Source organism: Pterocles gutturalis, unplaced genomic scaffold, assembly GCF_000699245.1.
Source record: "Pterocles gutturalis isolate BGI_N339 unplaced genomic scaffold, ASM69924v1 scaffold48309, whole genome shotgun sequence".
NCBI classification, from domain to species: domain Eukaryota; kingdom Metazoa; phylum Chordata; class Aves; order Pterocliformes; family Pteroclidae; genus Pterocles; species Pterocles gutturalis.
This window is the reverse complement of record NW_010135001.1, coordinates 11108-29652: the sequence shown is the minus strand read 5'-3', so window position 1 is coordinate 29652 and position 18545 is coordinate 11108. Positions and strand designations below refer to the sequence as shown.

The 18545-nt window shown below is 43.9% G+C and overlaps 1 protein-coding gene across 1 annotated transcript; it reads left to right on the top strand.

Annotated features, from left to right (window-relative positions):
• The first annotated feature begins 433 nt into the window (after positions 1-433).
• PKD2L1 (polycystic kidney disease 2-like 1) lies at positions 434-16965 on the top strand. Its single transcript, XM_010081753.1, has 15 exons — positions 434-728; positions 3974-4087; positions 5454-5581; positions 6606-6862; positions 7716-7940; positions 8305-8533; positions 8891-9061; positions 9784-9965; positions 12225-12345; positions 13031-13129; positions 13891-14012; positions 14333-14450; positions 14682-14818; positions 15597-15744; positions 16753-16965. Exons 1-15 carry the CDS (start codon positions 434-436, stop codon positions 16963-16965), a joined length of 2559 nt encoding a protein of 852 aa, XP_010080055.1.
• Positions 16966-18545: the final 1580 nt, after the last annotated feature.

Genomic DNA, 18545 nt, shown 5'->3' with positions numbered 1-18545 from the left:
GGCTGCAGGCAGCCTGAGGGGTCTGGTTACATCCTAGACACCTCCTCCTCTTGCCCCTCCTCAACTCAGGGGACGTCTCCTAGCAGCCTCCCCTCTTCCCACGACGGCATCTGGGTCTGTTATCTCCGCTGGGAAGCAGAGGTCTCCTGGACGTGAGGGTGTTGCAGGACTGCTGGGATAACAGGGCTGATGGTGCTTCCTAACAACGGGTAGTGCCACCCCTCTGATAGGTGTCACTAGCTGCAATGGCATAAAAGAGAGTGAGGAGGTGTGCTGTCTGTGGGAACCTGGTGCTGTGCCTTCTCCTGGGCTGCTGAGGCAGACAAGCTGTTTTGTGTTGACCGATTCTCTCTCTGCCAGCTTACAGCTCCAGCCTGGGCAGACAGGCTTCACAATTCCAGTTAAAAATTACTTCTGCTGGCAGTGGCTAGCCATGAGCTCATCTCACCTATACAACACAGCTGAGAGCCACTTTCAAGCCTCAGAGGAGCATGAACTGGAGGCAGTGGGGAAGAAAGCTTGGGATAATCCTGTTTACAATGGCTCTCCCTCTACCTCCTTGAAGATTCGAGCCATCTACAACCCCAAGTCCATCCTGGAGAATCCCTATGAGAACTTTGAAGAGGCGGGGGATCCACTCCCCTACCAGGAAAAGCAGAGCAAAGCTGTGGATGGGAAGACAAGTCCTTTCCTCAAGTGCTGTTTCTACATCTTCAGAGGCATCCGAGGTAAAGCTCTGATGTCTCACTAGAAAGGATTTACTAGCCCTTGGGAAGAATTATGGTATAGGGAGGGGTGTGGGTGTGGGGATGCAGAAGGTAGAAACCCCATAGGATCTGTGTAGCCCAGGAACCTGCTCAACATAGACTGGCATTACCCCAGGGATCATCTTTGGCTGACCTGGAGGGAGCATCCTCATTGCGCTTTGTCATAGCTCCTGAGGCTACAAGGCAGGAGGTACAGACAGATTCAGTGGTGTGCTCACGGTCATGCAATGAATCTGTTGGCAGAGATTAGGACAGAGGTTGAATGTCCTGAATCCCCAGGAGCCATTGCTCTGGTGATGAGACTATTCTGTCTTTGTGTGCATTTTCTAGGTGGAGTGGTACTGGCCCCTCTGTTACAGTAAATTAAGAACTGACATAAATATCTATACCAGATGAAATCTGGCACTGTCAGGACTGAAATGCAGACAGTAATAGGAATGTATCAGACAAGGCTTTGCTTGAAGACAGCTGAAATAAAGATGTGTTTGTTTCCAGCTTAAAAGACAAAGGGGAATGAAATATTATGTAGGCTTGTGCAGAGGCAAACAGAAAGTTGGGAATAAGTTAGGTCTCCTGTAAGGATCCAGCCCTGGGCAACAGCACTTGTGGAACAGTTTCTTACAGAAGGCATACAGTCCTAATGTAAAAACAGGGAAGAGAAAACACTAAACTATTTATTGGGAAAACTATTATTTTCTTGACAATGTGTCTTTCTTCCTGACTTAGAAGAAAAGTAACACCTGGAGCTCTCCTTCCTGGTCTTGGAAGAACCTTTCTTAGAGCTGTACCCTCTTAAGAGTACATGGGAGTGAATAACAGTATAACCTGGTCCTGAATTGCACAGCCCCTCTAGGATCAATTCTTCCTTACTTGTCATTGCAGTTACAGTCTAACACCATTAACTCACATGGAAACCACAGCTGAGGCTTTAGAGGTTTCTCCTGGCCAAGAAGTAGTGCTGGGTGGGCTTGGGGGTAATTACAGATTGCTCCGAGGCAGTGTACAATTTACCTGTTTTATTCTGATATCCTTTCTTCTAGGCATTGTTTGAGATTTAAAAAGGGAAAGCAAATCCATACTTCAACATCAAAATTCCATTTGTGAGATGCCAGGATTGAAACTGGAGCATGCAAATACCTGCCTCCTGCCACCTCAGCTGTTCATAGCCAGCCTACACACAGGCTTTGCTGGGTATCTGGGTGGCACAATGGCCAGTGAGGGACACCCAGCTTCCCACTGCCTTTGGAAGGCTGTACCTGAGGCTGTGAGCTAGTCATTCACCTGGGTCACAAGGCTGGTTTACAAGCAGCCTTGGAGGATAACGTAGATGTTGCCGTAAATTCTTACCAGTAACATGTTACAATGAGGAAAGCAAGAATTATAAACAAATTGCATTGATTGCCTGTTTTCTAGCTTCTGAGGTTTTTGCTTTGCTCTGCCTTGTGAGTGCTGGATGGTCATGCAATATATCATAAAGAAGCCTGGATGTCTTCTAGCCTTGAGTATCCTTCTACTCCAAATGTCATATACAAAATAGCTGCATCCCCAAGGGAGTAGGTGTTGCCACAGGAGCCACAGGTGGGGACATGCTTCATGTTTGAGGTGGTATATTTCCATGGCATGTTTCCTAAAGAAGCAGCTGAAAACAAATCCTAACTGATATAGTTTTACAATTACTGGATGCAATCTGAAAGGGTACTGGGCCAGTCTCATGGTCGTCCAGGTATAATTTTGGGCAAGCCTCTGAACCAAGTTTTCAAGGATATTTGGTTGTCCCTGAATTTAGGTGTTCCAAAGTACACTTCTCCCAAAGCAAAGAAAGTCTGCTCACAATATGTGGATAGTAGGAGTTCCCTGCCACACAGAAAAACAAATAAACCTGGTGTAGTCATATATAGAGATAAAGGGTGTCATTTAATAGTGTCCTGGAGATTCCTGTAGACCACGTGCTACTCTCTCCTGAACGGGAGTTAATCCAGATCTTCTCCAGGCTCTCATTTCTGTTGTTGGTCTGGCATGTCGAGAACAGGCTACTGGTTTGTCTGCCGAGGAGTGAGGGTAGACACTGCAACAGACACTATGGTAGCTGAAGGTTCAGAAAGCTCTCTAATCTGTTGAGATGCCAAAGACCTATTGAAAGGACAGGAGTAAATGTACACAGACCCCTATACCATTTTTGCTTGCTCCAAAGAAAAAAGCCTTCATCCTCTGCCAGAGATGACTTCAAATGTGTGGCCTTTGATCAGCTTTGATCCTGGTTTGCATGAAGGTGATTGTTTCCTGCTACTGGGGATGGGCATCAGGGCTGAGCTCTCTAGGAGCTGCAGAAAGCAGCAACACTATGGGTATTATTGACATGGCTTCCATCACTAGGCTTTCAAGTGGAAGTTCTTATGCCTTTCAACTTCAGGAGCATTTCAGAAATCACAACAGAAAGCCATTACAGCAAGAACAAACAAATACACTAATGGCGACAGGTGGATCATCAAACCCAAAATATCCAGCCTCCTTTTCAAGGAAGTGTTTCTCTCTTTTTGATCAACCCTGGTGACATTTAATGAGTTGCTTTCACTGTGTGAAGAAATTGGATCACTAGCTGGTGCAATTGGTGTAACTGTACTGAAGTCAGCAGAGCTCCTTTGATAGACATCCTGAAGATAATTTGTCTCTAAATTTTATGCTGAAAATATTGAGTTGGGTTATTTGTCTGAGTCTTGTAACTTACAAGAAATCTGCAGGGGTTTTTAGGTAAGCAAGAGACAAATATTTGGGGCCTGGTTGTTCAACATACACTAAAATGACTAATAGTTGTAAAGCTAACATCAGATGCAGTTCTGCTACGGAAATCCTAGCAGAAGGTCAGCTGTTGGCACATGGCTGACTGAGATGAAATTTTGTGTTTGCAAGAGTACTTGTGACAAAGACTGAATTTCTGCAAAGAGTAAGCTGAAAAACAGGCAGGAAAAAGATCGGTCCATATTGAAGTCAAATAGAAAACTGGAGAGAAAATAAGAAAGCCAGCATATCTCAGTTTTGGTCAGCCCCAAATCTTTTGTTCATACTGGAATTGTTCTTTTTGGGGTTATTTTACATCTCTTAGTCAAGTTTTGAAAATAAAGTGTTATTTGGGAATGGGACTTGAGATCTTCACATGACCTTTGAGAATGGCCATCAAAACTCTCCAATTTCTTCTTTACCCTCTATAGGTCTGTGGGGCACTACGCTGACCGAGAACACAGCTGAAAACAGAGAACTTTATGTGAAGACCACACTGCGAGAGCTGCTAGTCTACGTTGTGTTCTTGGTGGACATCTGTCTCCGTAAGTGCCTGTCACATCTCATAGGTGTCTTTTCTGTGTGCAGTGTGAGGGAAATAATGTGAGGTTTTATTATTAGACTGTCTCATGCTGTTGTAAGTGCTAAATTTATTGTACATGCACTCACTGCAGCAAGCAGGTGTGTCATTAACCTACAGAATAGCTGCTGCACACACATGTAAAATAACTAGCTATTGTTCTAGATCTGATTGATAAGTTAAGTTTAAGCAGTATTTTCTGACCCGAGTTATCAGTTCTAGCCATCAACTCCACAATCCTAAAAGAATCTGCCCAGAGTCTTTTCTTAGTTTCACAGGGAATGTTCAAACACCAGCGAGCAGCTCTAGAAACTTCCTGGGATCAAAGACACAGGGTTCAGAGAGATTTTTCCCCTCTGGGACTGGAGGGGTGGCTGAGGTGATAAAGCAGATGGCAGCTCACACTGTTGTTCTTGGGTGGATTTAATGCACCCCTGTACTGAATGCTAATGGGCTTTGTGTGAGTAGAACAATGGCTGTTTGGTTTTTTGGGAAGGTTCATTCATTATCACAAATGAGCACCTGTGCCATTGGACAGTGAAGAGGATTATATTTCATGAACCCTGTGGCAGGAGAGATAGACAGACAATACCAACCTGAGTTACTATCACACTGGCCCAGGGAGACAGTGTTTCAGCTAGTCTTCCTAAAGAACAAAGATACAGACGCAGATGTACATGTGGCCACACACTGACTCATCCAGAAGTGCGTGTGGGGGGTGTCTTGAATGTCAGCTGCTTTATTTTCATGGTCCCCTTTCAACAGCAGGACATGTTCTTAGTGATCACCATGATGGACACTCTTCTGCAGGAAGAAGCACTGAGGAATTGAAACAACATGTTCAGGGAAGTTAGAGGCTGCTCCTGTTTGAGGTTTCTTGGTAGGCAAGAACTTAACTGGAGCTATCCACTTGGGAACATGGGGTGGTCTCTATACCTCTATGGATTCAGATCAGGACTTCAAAATATAGATCATGGACTTTGTTCTGAGAAAGAAAATTCATCTTCAGAAATTTTGTCTGAAGAAAAAAAAAATTGTTACCCAGGATGTTCAGCTGCATCATCCAGTGGTCTTCTCTGGCTTTTAAACTCTGTCAGTCTGACTGTTTAAATTCTGGAACATGCAAAAGATAAGTTTGTAAATCCCTAAGAAAGCAGAAAGCAGTATGATTAGAGTAGTATGATTAGAGTTCCCAAGGTTTCTTCTCTTGTGCCTTGCTCAGTTTACCTGTGATAGCATAAGCTACACAGAAAGTGAATATATACATATATCTATGTCAGGCTCCAATATTCAGCTATAGGTGAGGACCCTCCTCTTGTCTCTTCTCTTAGTGACATATGGAATGACAAGTGCCAATGCCTATTACTACACCAAAGTGATGTCTGAGCTCTTCTTGCAGACCTCTATGGACGGCCGTGTCTCCTTCCAGTCCATCAGCAGCATGGCTGACTTCTGGGTGGTGAGTACAAGTCTGGCCTGGCATGGGGAGCCCTGGAAAGCCCAGCTAGACTGGGATATTCAGTTCCCTCTGAATGTGCTACCTCGTGCTTTCAGCAAGGCATTTTGCTGCCACAGGCTTTTGCCAGCTTATAGCAATAGTTACAATATCATTTGCATGTAAAATACCCACTAATTTAAAATATAATGTGTCACTCTGAGCACTGTGGCCAGAATACTGTCTGGGCTAAGTGTTCTGTGTGTTCAGAAGAGTCCATTCCACTGAAATGTACCAGCTAGGCAGGCAGGACATTGCAGAGACAGGGAGTACCAGCCCAGAGAGGCCAAGTGACTTACTCCAGGTTTCCCTGTGGTAGAAATGGCTTTGAATCCTACAGTCCAATGTCTTCATACTGGTATCTTAGTAATAAGCCTATGTCTGGTTTCATGGGCAGTTGTGGAAACAACATATTTAACCTGCCTGTAATTCATGCCTGGGCTGGTGTGATCTATGGATTCTTTATGAATAAGCTGGATTAAAATTTGCACTGACTTTTATCAAAGGAAATAAATAGGGGAAAAGATGTCTAGGGTCTAACACATTTCTGTCAAAGAACTGGTGAAGGAATAATATGAACCACAGTGAATTTGTGTTGAGATATTGCAACCACTTATTGCAACCAGTCTGCCAGAAATTATTTGTCTGTTAGCCTTGTCTTTTCCTGCTGTATTAAAAGAAGTAAAGTGAACTACAGCACCATTGATTTTCCCCCACTGTTTCCAGGGCACTGGCACACCCCCTTTTCAGAATTCACACCTCATACCAGGACAATTTCTTGAGACTTGTGCTCACTGAAGTAGAAGGGACAAAGAGGCTTGTAGGGCCCTTGTCTCTTCATTAACCCAACAAGGTGCAGCAATGGTACTACAAGCCCGCGAGAAGCCAACAATGACCGTGCTTCCCAGCATCCCTCCTTCACGCTGTGGCTCCACCAGCCCTGATATATGGGCTATGAAGAAGTTGTTTTTCTCTCCCTCTCTTGCAGTATGCCCAAGGCCCCCTTCTGGATAACCTTTACTGGACAAAGTGGTACAACAACGAGTCTCTAGCAGCACATGGCACCCAGTCATACATCTATTACGAGAACCTGCTGCTGGGTGTCCCACGCATGCGACAACTGAAAGTGAAGAACAATTCCTGTGTGGTCCATGATGACTTCAAGGAGGAAATCTCAGGCTGCTATGATGTATACTCAGAAGACAAGGAGGAAAGGGTCTCCTTTGGACTCATCAATGGAACAGCGTAAGCATATATTTGCTGTTCAGGGTCAGAAAATCTGTGATTTTTTTTTTTTTTTTTTTTTTTTTTTTGCCCCAAATCAGTCTCTTCTAGTGAAAATAAGATCTGCTGAGCCACAGGATGCTAGGGTTGAGTTTTTCATGTAAGTCCGGAATTCCCCTTGCAGTCCGCAGCAGCAGCCAGTCCTTTTTGTCTATCTATAAGGCCCAGAATGAATGGCAGAGTGGGAGCAGTTGGAAAAGCCATGAAAAATCCAGCGGAGAATTAGGTAGAGATTGTTGTCTGTTTTTAAGAGGGTGAGAATAAATAGAGACCTTTGGGACCAGATCTATCAAACGGATGATGCTACTGCTTCCCTCCTGAATTTCAGGAGCCAGAGGGAAAGGAGTGCATCTCTTCCATCTTGAAAACCTGTTTCTCTACAATAATGTGAGGTATCTGCATTTTAACAACTCTTTGCTTGCTTCATGAGTCTTGGTCTGTGAATGAGAAACTATAATTCATAAGGAAATATGAGTGCAAGTGTGTTCTAAGCAGAGGGTTGTGTTTAACATGGTAGAAGGCGACACAGCAGATCCTCAGAGTAACCTCCATGCAAACAAGACTGTGGCATAGCCAATGAACCTGCAGAATTTTCCCTCCATAGTACTGCAAGTCGTGTTGTGTCACTGCTGGGAAGCATCAGATTAGGAATCTATCAATAATGAAGAACGGACATTGTCTCAAATCTGGAATAGGGATTAAGTGCCAGTTCCGCTGCTCTGTCCCGTGAAGATCTAATCTAATTTCTCCTGGCTACAAGGTAATATCCAAGCCTGGGGCAGTGATTCTTTTGCTTATGGCTTGTCTGTTGTAGCTGGAGGTACCATTCTGAGGAGGAGCTGGGTGGCTCATCTCACTGGGGAAGACTAACCAGTTACAGTGGGGGAGGATACTACATAGACCTCAAGTTGACCAGAGAAGACAGTGCTGAAGCTCTGCAAGTCTTGAAGGAGAAGCTGTGGCTGGATCGGGGAACACGAGTTGTCTTCATTGATTTCTCTGTGTATAATGCAAATATCAATCTGTTCTGCGTTCTGAGGTAATCCAAGTCCCACTGAATATTTTTCTGCCTCTTGCTTCTTCCTCAATGCCACAGTTTCTTAAAATGCAAATATTTTAATATGGTCCACAAAGGGGTTAGGACTGAGTGGTGTCAGCAGATGTTGTATCAATTAGTAAGAAGACTTGGTCTTCCTGACATAACCAGTCACACTTCTCTTCACCTTTCACCCTTTCCTGTCATGGGCAGTGAAGCAGCAGAGATAAGGCTGCATAAGCACATGCACAACTCTTCTGCTCGTGGTTTGGTAGATAGCACATGCTCAGGTTTGATGCCTCTCAAAACTATGTAAGAGTTTCCCTCCCCCATTTGTAATTATCAGAGTTTTCTTGTCCCCTTCAAGGTTAGTGGTTGAGTTTCCAGCCACTGGTGGTGCCATCCCCTCGTGGCAAATCCGGACAGTCAAACTTATACGATATGTCAGCGCATGGGACTTCTTCATTGTTGCCTGTGAAATTGTCTTCTGTGTCTTCATCTTCTACTATGTGGTGGAGGAGATTTTGGAGCTGCATATCCACAGGCTTCAGTACTTCACCAGCATCTGGAACATCCTGGATGTGGTAGTCATTCTGGTGAGGATCCTTGCAGGCTTTTTTATAGGGAGCAATGGCAGAGAGGTATAAGAGCCAAAAAGAAATGAAGGAATGGGGAAACTGGTCTAGATGAGATGAGCTGGCACATGTTTTGCTCCAATAGTAAAATGAACTAGCAGAGAAATGGACAGACACTCTTCTTATCAGCTGTTAGGAGAAAAGAAATGCCTGAGAGGCTGTGAAGTCAGGGCATCATTCAGTGCATTAAGACCTTATTTCCATCCCCCACCAGCAGACTGCAGTGAACTGAAGTGTGATACCAAGAAATTCTGTGACACTTTAATTTCTGTGGAAAGCATAAGCACAGCAGTCACTGCAGACTCTTCCTCTTTGCAGCTCTCCATCATCGCTATTGGGTTTCACATCTTTCGCACCATTGAGGTGAACAGGCTGTTGGGAGAGTTACTGAAACACCCTGACACCTATGCGGACTTCGAGTTCCTGGCATTCTGGCAGACACAGTACAACAATATGAATGCAGTCAACTTATTCTTTGCCTGGATCAAGGTATTGTAGGGGGTCTGGGAGGTGCCGGGCCTCCAGTCTCAGGCCTCTTCCTCTAGATAACTTGAGGACTGACTCCTCCATCCCTCTGAGTGAATGAGGGTAACAGCTCTACAACAGAAAAGAATTTTCCTCAAAGTGGTATGGTCTTTTTTGCAGTAGATCCAAGAAACTTTTCACCCTGCATTCTCAGGCCAGTTATTTGGAGATAATGGACAGGGGTATGAGCTCAGATGTTGTGGTGTAAAAGTGGTTTTAGAAAATGCCTAGTACAATGTAACTTTATCTCTCCTGTACTATTTTAGTATTTTGGAGGACAATCTTGGCAAACCATGTTTTCCTTTCATGACGGCCACCCAACAGCTGGCAATAACTTGTCTGTTGGCATGGACTTTGCATTTCAACCAAAAGCATCTTGGCTTGGTGGAAAGTCACACTGTACTTGAGGGTCCTCATTAGCCTCAAGACATTTGTCTTTATAGCAGTCTCTCTTTATATTTTCCTTTGACACAGGGAACCAAGTCATATGTTTATGATCTCACAGAAGGACGGTGGCACACCTAGGACAAATATCCTGAACACTAAGCCACCATTCCCCTAGCCTAGCTGTCTTCTCAGTGCTTTGGTACTACAGTGAACCTTTTGTCTTAGTAAGAACGCGTATATATGAGACTGACCTAGCTAATGGTTTTGCCTACCTTTGTCCCTTTTCTTTCTTCTTGCAGATATTCAAGTATATCAGCTTCAACAAAACAATGACCCAACTCTCCTCCACACTGGCACGTTGTGCCAAGGACATCCTGGGCTTTGCCATTATGTTCTTCATTGTCTTCTTTGCCTACGCCCAGCTAGGTTACCTTCTTTTTGGAACACAAGTGGAAAACTTCAGTACCTTTGTTAAATGCATGTAAGCATCTAAGTCAGAACCCATGTTTCCATCATTTCATCAAAATAATTTCAACTATTTTCCAGCCTCTCCCCAACTGAAAATATGAGTGTCAATCAGAAATCAGACACCTGTCGTATCTCGTTGTAGTACAGCCACAATGGTTGATAAGTCACTCACAGCCCTCCTGTTGTGACATCTTCACAGACAAAAGAATGCAGTGAGAAAATTGAGACAGATTTCTGGTTGTCTGATATTTGTCAGTAGGGACATGAGTAGCTGATCCTACCAGACTTTTAGACTCCTTGCAGCCCTACAGTTCGGTGTAAATCCCAGCCTTTTCATCAGAGTGTTTAGTGAGAAGCTTCAGTTCGCTGACGCCTCACAGTGATGTGGAGTTGTTAGGCACACCAAGGATACTCAACATGCAGAGCAGTTTAAGGTCTTTCTGCAGAAAACCATCATAGCTCAGCTGACAATTTAGTTTCTGTTCTGCAGGACCTTCTGTCACCTTCTCACCTGTTGTGGCTCCATAAAGGCGGTAGGATGGTGCTGTCTGACTTTCACTGAGACCTTGGCAGGTTTCTGGTTTTATACACTGGTATATGGTTTTAGGCCTAGTTAGGTTAAACTTCTCTTTAATTCTGGTGCTAAGAACTAAAAAGCTCAAAACAAGTCATTTGAGGTAGGCTCAGAGTGTGTTTTTTAGTTTGGTTCACTTTTGTTTGGTTGGGCTGGGGTTTTTTTGGGGTTTTTTTGCTTGTTTGTTTGTTTTTAATAAGGAAGAGGCCTAGATAGAAGCTCCAGAGTTTTGAAATTCTCCTGCTTCCACAAACACTTGCTGATCACATCGTTTCAGTGTCTGCACAACAGCTGCATGAAAGCTTTTCTGGTTTCCATCAGATAGTCCACTTTAGTTCAAACAACAATTTGGAAGGAATACTGTTTGTTGTTACGGGGTTTTTTGCAGGGAAAAGCAGAAGTAATGTATTTATCTTATCAAGATGATAGCTTTAAACACTGAAATGAAGAAGTCAGAAACTTCATATTTATGTTATTTATAAATATATCTGATTTTGATATGATAGCAGCTCTACATAATTTCTGAAAGTTGGTAGTCATAACATGCTAATTTTAATACAAATTCAGCATGAAGTTTTCTAAAACATGCTGTATAATAGTCTAAATGAGATTAAGTAGACATTTTCAAAACAAAACAGATAAAAATAATTTATTACTGAAAGAAGACATTTCAACATCACTGAATTGGGAGAATTTAAAACAAAGAAGAGGAAGCAAAGCCATATTCCTCTTCCTTAGACCTGGAAAACATTCCCAGCACCCTAAATAGTCCCAATGCAAGGAATCTGAAATGGAGCTTTGTATTTCTCACACAGGATTTTCAGGCTTCAGGCTCTCAATGTCCTTTTCCCTGAACATGGCTTCACAGTCTGTCTCTGTCTTTCTGTCTGTCGTTTTCTTTTTTTTTTTTTTTTTTTTTTTTTTTAATTGGAGGATATTTTTTACAAGGGTCATTTCACTGATCAATTTCTAGATAACTCTCACAAGTAATGTATCAAGATTCCTGAGATGGGGGATGTCCAATGAGTGCATGAGCCCCCACAAGAAGGAGGTGTTGGGGAAGTGAGTTAAGATGCCCAGACTCAGGCAGACCTTCAGTCCATGGGCGTGCTCAGGCATTGCGATGTTAAGGGAGGCACCTGCTACAGCAGCAGTTTTCAGCCTGTGTTCCACAGACCTCTGGCATCCAGGTCCTGCCTTTAAGGGGCTGCCAAGAGATAACTGAGATAAGCAAGCTTCTGATCAATAGACTTAAACTTGCTTCATTATAGGGGCTGCAAATTGCAAAAGGCTGAAAAGCACTGTCCAGTATTAACATCCTCTCCACACTCTCATGAACTCTTTTGCCAGAGAAGGCTTCAGTGAGTCAAATGACTTTATGAGGGAAAATTCAGGTTGCTTTTGTTTGGGGTTTTTTTGTTGTTGTTTTTAACTCTTGTTTAGACCAAAGCACACTTTGGACAATGAGAAATGTGTGTGGAAACCATGATTTACTTTCCAGCCAGCTCTTGCTCTAACCAGATCAGCTCCATTCATCCCTGAAATACTATGGGTACATTTAACTCACCAGTCAGACTGACTGACTTAGACCCTGCTCTGGCTTGTGTCTGTGACCATCTGGGCTGCAGGCAGGTTCAGGGAGGAGGTAGGACAAATGTATGTGCCTTTGTGTGATCTTGTGCTCTTCCTCTCCTCCAGCTTCACCCAGTTTCGGATAATTCTTGGTGATTTTGACTACAATGCGATTGACAATGCCAACAGGGTCCTTGGGCCTATTTACTTCGTCACCTATGTGTTCTTTGTTTTCTTTGTGCTCCTGGTAAGCAAGAAAGCCCTCCTTGCCCTGTATTGACAGCAGTGTTTGAGAGACCCAGATAATCCCTGAGTTAGGTGCAGTGCAAATGCTAAGAGAGAGGAAGGTTCTGTTATGATAGCTTTGCAGTGGAAATAGACTAAGGTAGACAAAGAGCATGTCATTGCAATTGGGGTTTTGATGATTGGGGTGATTAAGGCCATATTAGTGCACTTTAAGGTGAAGACAAAAATAACTGGGAATACCACTGATGTGGTAGCTGAATTCAAGAGGATCAGTTCAGCTGCTCTGTAGCAGGCAGTGAACAATGCATGGGGGACAGTCTCTGGCTTCCTAGGCAATGGCTGCAGAGGGATGCTCATAATGTCCAGGTTAAATATCCAGTGCTAGCAATCCAAATGTAACCTATGATCTTGCAGGAGAGGCTACTGAAGATGGTATTTGAGCTGGGAACAAATGTACCTTCGGCCACTGCTTTAACTGAAGGACCTCCTCCCCAGTGAGAAAGCACTGTGTGGCTGAAGTAGGCCTGCCCTTCACCCACTTTAATTTGCCCAAGGGATGCCTCATGTGGAAGCAGCTCCTTGTTTAACTGAGCCCTGCACAGATATGCCTGTCTCTTGCTGCTTCAGCTGCTGGAGCAGGCAAGATGCCTCATGTTTATTCATCTCTGTTCTTCCCCTTTTTCTAGAACATGTTTCTGGCCATCATCAATGACACCTACTCAGAAGTCAAGGAGGAGCTTTCAAGCCAGAAGGATGAGCTGCAGCTCTCAGACATCTTGAAGCAGGTGATGAATAGCAAAAGCTGTGCATTCTAGCTAAATCCTGAAGCATTTTCTGGAAGTCCTTGACCTACATGGAATTTACTAGAGAAAAACCAGGGTTGCCAACTCCAAATTCACCTTCTTGGTGCACACAGGAGTCAGTTCCTTTCTGGGATAAATCAAGCTCCCACATCCTTTGGCAAAGGGGAGATGAGAAAGCAGAAGTTGGGGGAATCCTGTTACTTGAGCATGCTGGTAGTGTTTCTGAGAGACTTTTCTTCCCAGAACAGTCTCTGGACAAAGCTCTTTCAGTCCTTGATATTTTGGTCAATAAAATGGCAGGTCCTATTTTGCTAAACTGAGCATGTTACAGTGGTGCAAATCTAGTGGGCTACCTCTGGATTTCCCATGGGCAAATTCCAGACAGGGTCCTGGAAATTCACAGCTCTGTGCTGTGGGGCCAGTATTCTGCAAAGAATGGTATTTGAGACATAATCCTAAGTAGCTGGTGACTGGGAGCTCAGATAAAGGAAGAGTCAGGAGGAGAAAAGCAGAGGGCAAACTTCATCATGGAGACCTTGGCTAGCATGTTGGTGTTTCTTTGAAGGCGTGATTCTAATTTAGAGATTGGGCTTGTTCAGCAGTGTTGTATTTTTGCTTATGGAAAGCTTAAAATCTCTTTGTGTTACTTTGCATCTGCTCACCCATATTGCTTTATCCACTCTGCCCTATTTTTCACTGTTCTGCCTGCATGATTCCATGTCCATTTGCATCTTTCGTAACAGAGCTACAACCGGACACTCATGAGGCTGAAGCTGAAGAAGGAGCGGATTTCTGATGTGCAGAAAGCACTGCAGAATGGAACGAAGGAACTGGGCTTTGAAGACTTCAAGAACAGCTTGAAGGAGTGAGTCAGCTTGAGGGATGACCACTTATCCCTTTCTCTTGGTTATACATGTAATTTAAATTCTCTGGTTTTCAAGGCTGGGAGAGCAGTTAGCTCAGATCTGGGCAATGTAAGATTCAAAAAAATAGTTACCATTTTTCCTCACCTGTTTGATTTCCTGTTCTAAATGGATTTGTGTTGTTATCTCTTTCCCATTTGGGATGTTTAGTTTTGTCACTGGCAGGAGGAAACAATACACTAATTTCCAAAGGCATACTCCACTGTTAGAGCCTAACAGTGTAATGCAGTGCCTTCAGCTTTCTCTTTCTATTCATTTTCAGACTGGGCCATGCAGACCATGAGATCACAGCAGCCTTCTCCAGGTTTGACAAAGATGGCAACCACATCCTTGATGAAGAGGAGCAAAAGCAGATGAAGCATGACCTAGAGGCAAAAAGGGTAAAAAAAGGGCAAGGAAAGAAACCCTCTGTTTGGTAGAGATCACCCCAAAGTGGCAGCAGGATTCTTTGTGTTTGTGGTATAAACTAAACAGGCAACTCAAATACAGCTCCAGCTCTGCCTGAATAGCCGCTGAGTATATCACTGCCTGTGAAGCTCTGTGTTCCTCAAAGTGAAACTGACACAGAGGTAGTATCCAACTTCACAGGATTTTCCTTATCTATCTTCTAGGTTGCTCTGAATACAGAGATTGAAAACTTGGGGAAATCCTATGGTGACAACAACCTGGATGAGAATCTTACCTATGTGGAAGCAAGGAACAACCACAGCAATAAGGCCACCTGGGTCTCCGAAGAAGAGTTCCAAGTGTATGTTTGTGCTGGCAGTAGTTTAATCCCTCTGAAAATGAGGGGTCTGATTCCCTGCTGCTTCCTTCCCTGATGCAACTCTTTACACTGGTGCTGAGCTGTTTCTGTAAGATCTTGTCCATTTTTATCTTGCACATGTGTAAATGAGCAGGGCAGGAGAGAACTGGGACAGTTCTTGTAATGTAGCTGGCTTGTTTGTGTAAAAGATTGGGTTAAGAAATTTTTCTTTCTGCCTCTTGAATAACCTCTGCAGCTGTCAGCTGGCCACAGGCAATATGCTGTCATGTTTCAGGTCAGAAGGTAGCTTGGATGACTGGGCCAGGGGAAGTCCTTACAGAAAGTCCTGTGGTAATAAATATCGTTGATTTATAGCATAGGTAGCCTTCATCCTCCAGGTCTGAGAATAATACTTGGCTGTTTCCTCCACAGCAGGAGCGTGGGATAAATACAGCACAGAGAATCAGGAGATCCTGATTCTGCTACTGAGAAACACTGAGCAATCCACATAGGGCCATGTCAAACAAGAGGCAGGTGCAACATTTAATAATGGGATTATATTGTGGTCCAAATGGGTTAGAATCCATCCTAAGAAGAATCACTGATGACAGATGAAAACAGTGTAGCAGGGAGTTATGTCTTCAGTGGCTATGAATTAGCTCTCTGATGTGGAGCGTTCACTCCTGTTTGAGGTCTGTCCCATTGTCTGTAAGATTTCTGCTGCAAATCCTGCTGTTCGTCATCAGAAGAAGCTTGTAAATGTTCTCCATGTCTTCCTCAGTCTCCTGCAACGTGTGCTGCAGCTGGAGCAGTCCATAAACAGCATTGGCTCCAAGATTGATGCGGTGGTGAACAAGCTAGACATGCTGGAAAGAAACAAGCTGAAGAGGAAGGACCTGTCAGGCAAGCCACTGGATGATGTTAGCCAGGTTGGTAGCCCCCCACCATGCATTTGAACCGGCTTCAGGGTGGGTGACCTGCCCTGCTACATGAATGGACCTGGTACCATCTTTGCTTTCCCAGTCCCCATTGACATAAGACAAAAAGGGTTGGGCAGGGTCAGTATTTGAATGATCAAGCCTCTTCTGTTTAAGCACAGTAACAAAAAGCTTCTTGCTTTCATGTCACCATAGTGGTACTCTTAAACACACCTTCCAGCTTCTTTGAGGCCAAGCTCGTTCCTGTGGCAGCAGATGCAATTCACTTGTCTTCAGTTTCTTTGCATCTGCTTATCCTCAGACTTCAAAAAAGATCGTACTGTCCTTCTCAGCAAGACCAGCTCATGTTAGTGTTGTGGACTGTGATTTTAACATATTGCCTGTAGATTATTTATCACACAAGGTGGAAGATTGTTAGCAGTGTGCCCATAGCGCCTCATGGCAGACTTGTGGCTTTTGCCAAAGACTGCCTGTATTCAGTCAGTCAGAGTATTTTGTGTCTTCAGCTTTGAAGTCAAAGGCAGGTAGGCACGTGGGAGCCATGAAATTACTTCACGTCTTCATGGCTTTCATAAGGAGAATAGTCCAACAGCACACAGTGACCTAGCTGAGTCAGAAAGGAGCCTGCCTCTTTGGCAGAGTAGTGCTGTGATCCCTTCCCATCTGAAACAGTAGTTTGGAGAGACCTACTTCTCATGTGAACATGCCCAAAAGATTATTCAAGTGTTTGCTTGCAGATTTACTTTGGCCTCAGATTTCTGTGAATGTTCTTGTGGAGGGCAAAAGGGGATGACTGTCTAATGCTTGAATGTACATTAATTGGTGCATTGCAGCAAACAGCTTATTGGATCTTTTAATAGACAGGCAGGTTGTACTAATTTCTGGAAGAATGTGGGAAGATATTTAAGTATCAAGCACACTTTGTCTCTCTCCTGGAGCGTTGCTAGACTTCTTGGTAGCTTGCTAACAGTGCAGTTCACTCTTTCTTCTGATTCACAGGAGGAAGAACCCAGTCAGGAAGAGCAGCTTCCCCAGAGCCTAGACCAGCTGGGGAAAGAAGAAGCAGAAAGCTGGGGAATGGAACGTGTATGGGGAAACAACCTGAGTGGCAACTCTTCCCAAAATGGGGCCTACCCCATCTTTCCCAGGTCAAATGTGCTGGGATCTCAGCTGCCCAAGAACATCCAGATGCAGTCTGATGTGCACTTCTAGCAAACAGCCCAGCGCTCTCAGTCTGCCTCCCATAGTACTAAGTCACTTTCAGTTGTTTCCCCACTGTTAGAAAAATCAGGACAGCTGGATGCAGACAAATATTGCCAGGAACTGGTGATGTGAAAAATCAGGGATGCTCTTTTCCAGCATAATGATGTGTAATGTCACCGAGCTAGAACTTCTGGCCCCTGTATCTCTGGAGTAGATAGAAATTTGGAGACAAATGTGTTAGTTTTCTGCCTCTGAACAAGCTGATGCAAAGTCTTTTATCTATCCTTTCCCAACAAAGTAGAGACCCCAGAACTCTGAACACTTATGTCCAGAGTGGCACATTGGAACTTGTTCCCAAAACACACAATTGTCTGCACAGCAAAGATGTGGTAATCATGTAAACAAGGAAGAATATAATAATTAGTGTGAAGTAGAAAGGAGGAATTTAGTTATTTGTGTCTACCTGGTTACCAGCAGTTTTGTTCTGTTGTAGTTTGTTTCCAGAACATTTTGGTAATCCTCTCTGTTCCTTAGATTCAGATGTTGAAAAAAGAGGATACTAACACCTTACTCTCTATAACTAAAATGAGAGTTGGGAGGAGATCTGAAATATCATAAACAGAGAGGCAGTTGTTCCTGTTAGAGTCCAAGATCTGAGTGTCAGGGTACAGACCTCTGGTTATATGGTTTCTAGCACTGCTGCTGACATTAAGAAATCTCTTTACATTGCCTATTTTCACACTCTTTAAATTGCATTTCAAGGCACTTCACAAAACCAGCACCATATGTACAAAGTTGTGACACTTTTTTTTTATCCTAAGTTTTGAGAAGGAAACTATTTTGTTTAAAGTTGTGGGTGCTGACACCATTTCAGTTTAGGAATATTGTGAAAATGAGATGAATATTAGTTTTTCAATCACTTGCAAAACACTTCTTTCCCAGACATTTTCGCTTTGCTGAGACTTCTCTTTCCTTGTAGTTGATGCAGACTATTGCAGCTATTACAGGCCCACTGTAAATGTATTTCGAATATTTTAGTCTCTGGTATTCTACAAGAGTTAACCTCAAATAGGCTCCGTAGGCTTAAAGGCAGTGGAAATGTGAGTTGTCCCAGACCACTCCTCACAACTCTTGCTAATGCTACACTGTTCAGTGTGCTGTGCAGTGCAGGGATGTTGTGCAGGGGCAGTTTGTATTGCCACCTTTTCAAGATGGATGTGTCACTGTGTTCTGGGGGAAAGCCTGAATGACTGAAGGACCTCAGGATCAGGCCTGTCCCCAGGTGGCCCAGGCTCCAGGGCTGTCACTGCTACGAGAGATCATTGATAAACTGCAGCAGAGCGTCATTCAGCTGCCAGAGCCTAGCAGGAGCTGTGAGACCTTGTCACCCAGCCCACAGTGAGCTTAGATTTCAGCCAAGAGGTGTGGATGCAGGAACTGCAGGGTTTCACAGCTCACTTCCAACCAGCTGCTCCTGCTGTCGGGGATAAGACATCTGTGAGACATTGCCACGCTTCTTTACTCCCACTGAATTCAGAATTGAGGAAGAGCTTCTTACGTTCAGCTTTTCCAGCTGAACTCAGAACAAT

Bases quoted from the DNA above. Each gene is read 5' to 3' on its own strand.
- PKD2L1 (XM_010081753.1), top strand. From the start codon at position 434: ATGAGCTCATCTCACCTATACAACACAGCTGAGAGCCACTTTCAAGCC. The intron at 8,534-8,890 runs GTGAGGATCCTT...TCCTCTTTGCAG, and splicing joins TGGATGTGGTAGTCATTCTG to CTCTCCATCATCGCTATTGG. The intron at 9,062-9,783 runs GTATTGTAGGGG...TTCTTCTTGCAG, and splicing joins TATTCTTTGCCTGGATCAAG to ATATTCAAGTATATCAGCTT.